General features: G+C 43.5%; 1 protein-coding gene across 1 annotated transcript in view; it reads left to right on the forward strand.

Moving 5' to 3' along the window:
• tec (tec protein tyrosine kinase) overlaps window positions 1-8,974 on the forward strand; it is a 33,682-nt gene extending 24,708 nt beyond the window's left edge. Inside the window, exons 11-18 of the mRNA XM_039821904.1 lie at window positions 52-185; window positions 896-970; window positions 1,074-1,245; window positions 2,437-2,653; window positions 3,988-4,052; window positions 4,455-4,573; window positions 4,944-5,101; window positions 6,436-8,974. Coding sequence (XP_039677838.1) covers window positions 52-185; window positions 896-970; window positions 1,074-1,245; window positions 2,437-2,653; window positions 3,988-4,052; window positions 4,455-4,573; window positions 4,944-5,101; window positions 6,436-6,519 — 1,024 coding nt within the window. The 3' untranslated portion in view covers window positions 6,520-8,974. The remainder of the gene's footprint in view (window positions 1-51; window positions 186-895; window positions 971-1,073; window positions 1,246-2,436; window positions 2,654-3,987; window positions 4,053-4,454; window positions 4,574-4,943; window positions 5,102-6,435) is intronic.
• Window positions 8,975-10,000: the final 1,026 nt, after the last annotated feature.

Here is a 10,000-nt window from a genome sequence, read left to right on the forward strand (position 1 = left end):
GAGCTGAGAAGTCACATTGTTGTGATGATATTGTTGTTGTGGTGTTGGCAGGGATGGAAGTGCCGCTATAAAACATTACCACATCAAGGTGACCCAAGGGACGCCTCAACAGTTTTACCTCGCCGAGAAACACTTGTTCAGCTCTATCCCCGACCTGATCGAGTACCACAAACACAACGCAGCAGGTGAACTATTTTGTCAAAAATGTGACGATTCGCTGTGTTTCTTGCGTTGAGGTAAATGTGCTCGTTCGGTCTGACTGAGAAAGAAAGAATTATGGGCTGGGTGATATGGTGTCTTTTACTAACGCACAGAGTCGTTTGAACTATGCCCGTTGATCACGCCTCTTGTGCAGTAGAAAATACAGAGCAGACTATCCCCAGACTAATGTTCAATCTTAAAAGATTGAGCTTGGTCTGGTGGTAGCCAGACTAGGCGCTGGATGAAAAGTCAGAGGTTCACCAAAGTTAATAGCCTGGAACAACTAAACTACATTTCTAGGATAAAGCCTAACATTAGATGACATCAGATGTCAGGCTTTGTCCCGCACCTTCCGCTCCCTGTGTGTTGCCATTCCCAAAAGTCCCCATACTACAGGAAACGACAAGAAACTTCGAGCCAGCGAGCAACACGCTGAAAATATCAAGTTTTTAAGAGATTTTGGACCATGTAACAAGTCCGGCTTGCTTGGTTCTTTCGGGGAATGATTGTAAAGATTTACAGAGAATATGTTTACGGCATTTCTTCTCTAACTGGGAAGGTATTGCTGTGGGCGAAGTACGCACGGACATACACTTGTATCCAAGTTCCCTTTCATTAGCTTTGACATTTGCTTTCATGCATACTGTGGGCTACGTGTGTGAACATTTCTCTCTGTCATTTATCTATAACTCAGGTCTTGTTGCCAGGTTGAGGTATCCTGTAGGGAAACAGGAAAAGTCTGCTCCGTCCACCGCCGGCTTCAGCTACGGTGAGTCCGGACAGAAACTCCGCTCAGCTTTTTAAAACAGTCTGCATCCATGAACGCACCTCTCTTACCTTCCTCCTCCCCCCTGGGTTTTCCCTCCGTCCAGAGAAGTGGGAGATCGACCCCAGCGAGCTGACGTTCATGAAGGAGCTGGGCAGCGGCCAGTTCGGTCTGGTGAGGCTCGGCAAGTGGAGGGCTCAGCACCGGGTGGCCATCAAGGCCATCAGAGAGGGAGCCATGTACGAGGAGGACTTCATCGAGGAGGCTAAAGTCATGATGTGAGGAGGAGAGGGGGGGGGGGGGCTGCAGAAAAGATCAGGTTCATGGTGCTAGGAAAACATAATAAAACAAGTGCAAAAACCAAGCAATCCAATAAGCATCAAAGAAATAATAAAACAGAAAAGCAGAGGAACAATAAAACAATGTGACAATTACTAAGTTAAAGCAGTGCCTACTTTCAATTGTTGTCTAAACTATTTGGTGTTGTCTGGGGCTCATTATGTAAGGAAACCCATTACAGCCAAAAACAAATCAATAAATAAACCGTTATACATTGTATGATACAAAATATCTCACTAGTATCTGTATGACTTCTACACAAATTTCAATATCTCATAATTATGACATTATTGAAAATGATACTTACACCAGCAGCAGACGGTCTAAGCGGCTGTGAAGGATTATAAAACGACAAAGAATTAGTAATGTAGGCCGGTCCCAAACCTTTAAGAGCCTTATACAAAAGTAAAAGACACTGGGAGCTAAAACTGGGGTAATATGCTTTCTCTTTCCTGTTGTAGTTAACAGCCAGGCAGTAGAGTTCTGGATTAATAATAGTTTAATTAATTGTTAAAGAAGAGCATTAAGTGGCATATCTACCTTTGACTTAGGCTGCCATCTAGTGGAGACGAGTAAGAATTGCAACAACATGCAGTAATCCTCCTGTCCTCTGAACTAGGGTGGCCTCTAATAACAGAAAATATAACGTCACATTTCCCCCATGTCACATTTCCCCCAGCAGTTAACTTAGTGATGATCACTAAGGATGTTTTTCCCACCAAAAGTGGGGCACGGCCTTTGATTAATGATGCAATGCTGCTCTGGTCAATGCCTCAGTTTGTAACAACTATAGTTGAAATAGTTGTTCATGAGGTTCAGAAGTTTTAGGAGTAAACCAGTATTGAGTAACTTACCATTTGATTTTCAGTGGAACTTTTCCAGAGTTGAATTTGTAGCAAAACCTGAGCTGTGAGGCAAGTTCGTCTTTTGTGATAAGCTGACAATAAAAACTAAAGCAAGACAAAAGAAAGTAGACGAAAGGTGAAACAAAACCGTTCTGATTTCCATGAGTAAATCGCGGCAGTGTTTCCTTTAGGATTTTCTTTTAGCAGTGGGGGCAGGTCTGTCCGAACAACAACTGTGAGGAACTGAGCTGACAGAACTGTCTATAATGTGTGCGTTTTCTTCAGGAGACTGTCTCACCCTAAACTGGTGCAGCTGTACGGAGTGTGCAGCCAGCAGAATCCCATTTACATCGTCACAGAGTTCATGGAGAACGGCTGCCTGCTGAACTTCCTCCGGCAGCGCCGGGGCAGCTTCAACCTGGGGTCCTTGCTGAGTATCTGCCTGGACGTCAGCAAGGGCATGGAGCACCTGGAGGCCAACGGCTTCATCCACAGAGATCTGGTAACTTACACCTTACGCATCTGATATTCCAGTCAGCTGTAACTGAAAGTGGGTCTGGGGAAGGATCATTCACAGCCCATTTCCAAAGGGGCATCACCAACGGATGCTGCTCAAATGCCTCTGGGCGTAATTGGATGGACCAATCAGAGCGATGAAGGAGATGACGTATGCAGAGCGACGGAAAAATATCCCAACCAGCGAGCATGTTGCATCATGTAAAGCCCGCCTCAACGGTTGTGATTGGTGCCTTGATTTGGAAAAATTGGAAATGGGCTTGAATGGGCTCTCGGCCAGACGGACTTGCAGAGCAAATCTTAAGTTTGCCGGAAGTTCGTCAGGGTTTTCCCAGGCTAGGTTTTTTTTCTCCATCCTGACTGGATTCTGCGGCCACGTTTTCTACCACAGGAACTTTTTAACCCAGAACACAGAAACTTATTCAGCAATTAACCCCACATGGAGACATGCTAATACTGCTTGTTTCCACAGCTACTTTGAATTGTATTGCTGCTTGTAGCAAAGTCATGTTTTCCAAGCATGTCCCATACTGAAACAAAAAACATAAATTACCTGAAAATTCAGTTGTATGAAAGCTTGTGTTTTAACAATCAGTTTAAGGCAAACATGTGTACATATACTGTTAGTAACTTCACCAACCTTTATTGTAGAGGGTCTAAATTGTAGTTGTGGCTCCTTCAACAAAGTTTAAATATTTTTGGTCTGTAAAATGATGTGAAATTTGCTAAAATTTTTAGATGGATAGTCAGAACTTATTACAATTCATCATAAGGGAAGAATGAATGAAACGTGTCACGATTCTCGAAAAAAACACGTTTCGATTCATCTTTCGATTTTAAGGTTGTGATTCCATTCACTTCAACAATTTTTTTTGTCCGGACATGTGCAAGTGAGATGAGGGGGTGGAGAGAGAAAAAAATATTGGAATCGTAGATTCTGCTTTTGATTTCAATACTCGACATAAATTGACAATTTTTGTTTCAGAAAATCATGACCCCTAATTGCAATCCATTTTATAGTTGAGACATTTCACAAAAAACACATAAATGTAGACCTCAAGGGTGGTGCTAGAGGAGAAGTCAAGGAGTCACCACAGTCGCTGTGATTCATTGTCTGTACACCGTAAATGTCTGTACTAAATTTGGTGCCAATCCATCCAAAACCTTTTTAGATATTTCAGTCTGGGCCGAAGTGTTGGACATTCCTGAAGCTACGCTGCTAGTGTGTACTAGTACAGCAAACTTAGAACTGCTCAATACAATAAGACGTTTCTTTCTGTTTCCTTCTCCTCTCTTTTCCCTTCTTCACCTCCTCTGCAGGCTGCCAGAAACTGTCTGGTGAACGACTGTCTGGTGGTGAAGGTGTCTGACTTTGGCATGGCCAGGTACAAACTTAATCCCAACACATTTACATGTTTATCTGCCGTCCTTTATCTAGAGTGTCTTAAAACCAAGCGTGTGTCTTTTGCTCATCTAAAAATGTCTTGTTCAGCGTCCGGTAGCACCAAAGCTTGCTAGCATTAGCTGGTATCTTCAGAAGTGTTAAAAATTTTGCGAATTTGCAAGCGCCATTGCAACCATAAACAACACTGGCTTAGCGGCGTCATCCTGCCCACCCTCTTGTCCAAATATGGTCACTTCTGGCTCCAAAACACCAAGATAGTTACGGTCAAAATGCCAACTCCTGGCTTCAAAACGGCCGTCCACAAACCAATGCCTAAAACAAGGCAGAAAGATTGCACTGTGGCTATTCTTGTCACATTTAAATGTTGTTGTGCGTTTTGTAGATACGTGTTAGACGACCAGTACACCAGCTCATCCGGAGCCAAGTTCCCAGTGAAGTGGTCGCCTCCTGAAGTCTTCAACTTCTGCAAATACAGCAGCAAGTCGGACGTCTGGTCCTTTGGTACGCACACTTTAACATCAATACATCATCGAGTATAATCATCACATCTCTATCAGCCTCTTTTTGCACATTTTACAACTTATTTGCAACAAACTAAAGCCCACTTTAGACCAAAGATCTGCAAGTTGAAACTTGCAACTACGTTCGAAAGCGGTTTCATTGTGAATCTTTGGTGTGAACTGGGAGCTCAATGGTGTTTTAAGCCCCCAACATCGACTTCAAGGCTCCTAACCCTAACCGTTGCCTAATCCTAGTGCCTTCCAGGCCTGGAAGACGAAGTTGGGGGCTTAAAACACCAAACACCGAACTAGGAACACTTTTTACAATAACGCTCCCGACTTATTGAAACCTGTGTCGTTTGTGTCTCCAGGTGTGCTGATGTGGGAGGTTTTCACTGAGGGCCGCATGCCGTTCGAACAGAGTCAGAACCACGAGGTGGTAACCTTGGTTACCAAGGGTCACCGCCTCTACAGGCCCAAAATGGCCACGCCCGCCATCTATGACATCATGCAGATCAGTTGGCACGAGGTGAGAACCGTGAGAAACAACATGCTACTGTGTTTTTATTCTAAATACACTGTATGAAGTACTGCTAAATATGGTTCCCAATCATGTTCCGTCAGTAATAATAAATACAAAAAATTAAATTTGAGTTTGTTAGTATATTTTAGTGGCCAGTTGACCTGCATTTTGAATTGATTTTAAGCTGAAAAATGATTGTTGGGATGACCAAAACCAAAAATACTGATTATAATACAGTTTTTTTCCTCTTCAGTTTCTAAACAAAACTATCTATCACTTTATTTACTAAATCTGTGGATCTGGCTAGAATGCTAATAGCTAATAATGCATGAACGTGTTGAAGGGCATGATTGTATGGAGAATTATTTATAGCAGATTTGTTAGATTTTTGTTTGTTCCATTTCTGGTTTTGTCCTTTGACTTCCAGTTGCTATTACAGGCTTTGATGAACACTAATAGCCCCTTAAAAAAGTTGCAGTCCTGATCTGTTTTCAAGCGGCAGATGTCTACACAATGCAACACATTCCAACATCAGTGGCAGACAGTGGGCCCTATCTTGCACCCGGCTCAGCGCAGCGCAAAGCCCGACTCAAGGGTCTTTGCTAGTTTAAGACCGACGCAGTTGTCAATTTCCCGTCCAGCGCCCGCGTTGTCTTACAGGGAGGTGTATTCAGGTGCATTCTGGGCGTGCTGGTCTTACGGGGAGGTGTGTTCAGGTGCATTCTGGGCGTACTGGTTTTACAGGGAGGTGTGTTCAGGTGCATTCTGGGCGTGCTGGTCTTACAGGGAGGTGTGTTCAGGTGCATTCTGGGAGTATTGCTATCTTGAGGCAGCGGGAAGTGATCGCGCCGTTGACCAACAAAAACCTGGTCTAAAGTCAATAACGCAGCATTTCATTATTTTAACAGAGCATTAGTAAAATGTGCCTAGGCTTAGGCACAGTGCGCACACACACTATGCTTGTTACACACACAGGGACGCACAGCAGCACACACACATGCAAAAAGTTACAAATAAAAATATTACGGTGTAAATCCTCCATCATAATAGCAATGCGCCAAGGTCCAAACGCACCTGGGAATGGGAAGATGACCCTCTGATTTGACCAAACCAAAGTTCAACCGTTTCACAACGTTAACGACGTGTTTAAAACTGCGTCGGTTACTTTCTCTGGTTTAGATATGACGAAGGAAATGGGGAGGAATAAACGACATGCACACTTTGGAGGACTTGTTCTCATAGGTTACGGTTCAGGGACAGCTTTGAATTAGGGCTGGGCAATATATCGATATTATATCAGGTTTGAATACATACTTTATGACTTTTGTTCTCTGTTTCAGAGACCGGAGGAGCGTCCGTCGTTCGCTCAACTCTGCCTGATGATCTCCGACAGTCTCGAGTGTGACACCCCTCCCCCAAACTGATCACCTGACCAATCGGTTGCTTCGGCCACGTTGGCGCCTAAAACTCCTGCTCCGTGGAAACCTGCCATTCCTTTTACGGTGTTTCGGCAGTTTCTGTCTTAACGTACACGGCACAACAACATGGAGAACATGGTGCAATGGTTCTTACAGCGTCTGGAACTGACCAGTCAGATGGAGAGGATGGAACCAATCACACCAGCTGGAGTCCCACTCATCCACCAATCACGTTTTGTTTATCCAATCAAGTCACCGGTAACAGCTCACAACCCCCGCGACATGAAACTGAAGCTGCGTCCACTTCACAAACTGCTGCTCATGTTGGATTGTGTTTTTGGACGACTGTTCCTGTTTTTGATGACGAGTCCGACACCAACATCGATGGACAGCGATGTAGAAAACACATAACAGGCTCTTGTTAAAGGAAATATCAGCTCATTAATCTTCAAACGAACGTTTTGCCTACCTCACCGTGGGTTTTGCCTCTAAGTCGGACATTAGGCTAATGGCGCTTACCCACTGCTAGTACCAGCTCTACTCGGCTCTACTCGACCACGGTGCCCATTCTCAATTTTCCTTTGCAGATTTAGTCCCGCCTCATGCGTGAGGCGATCATGGCTGGTCGTCATCTGACCTAACGCGACACACACACAGAACGTTGAAGGTGTGTTGTGTTTTTCATTCTCAGCATGTGGCTGTTGCCAGAAGACAAATTTAGTTTCAAAAAAAGCTGGAGGCAGCAAAAAAACCACCGCTGGCTAAACTATTTAAAAATGGCGGGTTTGTTCAGGACGCAAAATTATGAATCCCCCTATGGCCACGCCAAGACTCGCCCTATGAAGCACCTCGATTGGTTGGGGGTTAGGCATTTGACCTTGAGTGGTTAAGGTTAGGATAGCCGATTGGTCAAGGGGACAGGACCTGTACAAATGGGGTTACGTTACCTTGCGTAAGCATAGATGCCTCCAACGCTATTGAAGGGCGAGTCTTGGCGTGGCCATAGTGGGATTCGTAATTTCACGTTCAGGACATCCCCGTCTGTCGCTAACGACGATGACGGGATGATTAGTGACGATTCTCTCCGACCAATCAGTAGTCTGCAGTGTTTTCATGTCACCCTTTTGGTTTCGCCTCAGCTCGCTTGGAACCTCGACCGAGGTGATCCTAAAAAAAGTACCTGTTAGCAGTAGGGATGTAACGGTATGGAAACTTAACCTCACGGTTATAGTGACCAAAATTATCACGGTTTTTGGTTATTATCGCGGTATTTTTTTTAAATATATAGGCAAAACCTTATCAAAAGTGCAACTTTTAACATCAAAGGAACAAGGGTTCAGCATGTAAACAGCTTATTTGTCAGGAACATTTCCAGTAGATTTCCGCATATCAATTTATGTTCATATATATAATAGATTTTGGCCCGCCTAGTTGTGCGCCAAACCAAAAAGACGGGAAACTGTTTTACAGACTGCAGTTGTGCAACACTCAAAGCAGAATTTGGCAGATTTGCCGACTTTGAGGCTCAGAAATTGCCATAGAACCAGAGAGTTTACATATTCAGGCTCTGAATGAGGTTGTTGTAAAAAAAAAATTATCTTTGATTTGCTTAACTCTGTGATGGCTAAGGAACTTTTTTTGCTGACTTTTTAGGGCTTTATGTCGACCAAACTGTTAGTGAGAAGGCTATTTGAGACACAAATGATACAGTCACAGGTATTTTTCAACTTTTCAGTTGAAAGAAATCATGTCAAACACGTCTGGCCCTTAATGTGATTCTCATTTTCCAGTGTGGCCCTTTAGTGAAGTCGAGTTCGACACCCCCTGACTTAAATGAAAACGGTAATTGTTATCGTCAACATTTTTATCGCAGTTTACCGTTACACCTGTAATCGTTACATCCCTAGTTGGCAGGTACCAGGGACTTTTTTTCATAATGGGAAAACCAAAAAAAGGTGAGGCGAGTCGAGCAGGTACCATGTAATGGAAAAACGCCATAAGTGCTTTGGTGTTGATCTGCAAATGTTAATGAGAACGGTATCAGATAACAAAAGGTACGTCAAGCCACAACACACAGTATGAATGACTCGGCTGTGTGAAGTGTTCCTGTAACATTTAAGGAATGACCTCTGTTTCTTTGATTTGTTTCATTCCACTGTCCCACAAATTTACCTTACTCCCATCACATCCTGCACAATAATATTAAAAGTACTGTAAATGAGTGAAAGTATACGATTGGGGTGTCATTAAGCGTTTGATAACATCGTCATGGAGAAGAACACTTTTATTATGAGTGGAGTACAAGTATAAAGTATATAGCATGAAATGGAAATAATCAAGTTTTTTTGTAATACAATTGTTAAGAAAATGTACTTGGATCATCAAGTTGTCATGATGAGGAACTTTGAAAGCACTCACAGTTATAGGACATAAATAAATGTTTGATCACAGTGAACAAAAAGTCGTGACCATGATTTTCTGCTGCAACGGTGGAGGTAAACAGGGGTGTCGGACTGGGGGTGAAAAGGGGAGTGAGTACCCAGGGCCCTCATTTGAGAAGGGCCCAAAAAGATGCTCGAATGAATAGCTGTGGATGTGGGGAGGGGCCCATTGAGAAAATGCCTTTCTACAGGGCCCAGAATATTTTGCTACGCCCCTGGAGGGAAAGTCAGGGAAAGTCCCAAGTGTACGTCTGCAATCTGGACTTGTGCCACTTTTCTCAAGATAGGTGAAATTTTAAATAAATATTGCAGGAGCCAAACCTCCACTGAAATTAAATCTCAGACCTCTTTCACACAGTTTCAGTTAAATACCGACTTGGATTCTGTTTTGGGCAGATTTCACAAAGCTTGTATCTAAGAAGGTAAGTTCTTCTTGGTTCTCAATTTTTCAATTAATTGTTTTAGGAAAATTAAGCATCGCAGTTTGCCCCAGAGCCCAAGGTGTCGTCTTCAAGTGTCTTGGCTTGTCTGATTGGAAAAAGTCCAAAATCAAAAAAAAAGGATATTGAGTTTAAAATTATTATCCAACAAATCCTAACATTGGAGGTGTGGGAACAAACTGATTTGTGGTATTTTTTGCTTGCAATCAGCTTCAATAGTTTCTTTGATTTATGCTTAATTAAAAAAAAAAAGATCACGCACCCTGCTCTTTCCGTTTGGGTCTCTCTGGACCTTCGTCAAGAGTATTTTCAACAATGACTACAACAGTGCTCTTAAATACAAGCAGAACATTATGTATTTTTAATTATCTTTTGGGCATTTTTAGGCCTTTAATTGGACAGGAGTTTTGTTGGGGGGGGAAAGGGGGGAAAGGGGGTGCTTCTAGAAAGGAGAGAGGGAGGGGAGGGGGGGGTTCCATGAAAGGGGGGGGGGGGGAAGGGGAGGGTAAAGGGAGAGAGAGGGAGGGGAGAAGGGTAAAAGGGGAGAGAGAGGAGGGGGGAAGAAAGGGGGGGGGGTCACGCCTTCCCCAACAACTTGCCTGACAT

The sequence above is a fragment of the Perca fluviatilis genome, chromosome 14, assembly GCF_010015445.1.
Source record: "Perca fluviatilis chromosome 14, GENO_Pfluv_1.0, whole genome shotgun sequence".
NCBI lineage: Eukaryota > Metazoa > Chordata > Actinopteri > Perciformes > Percidae > Perca > Perca fluviatilis.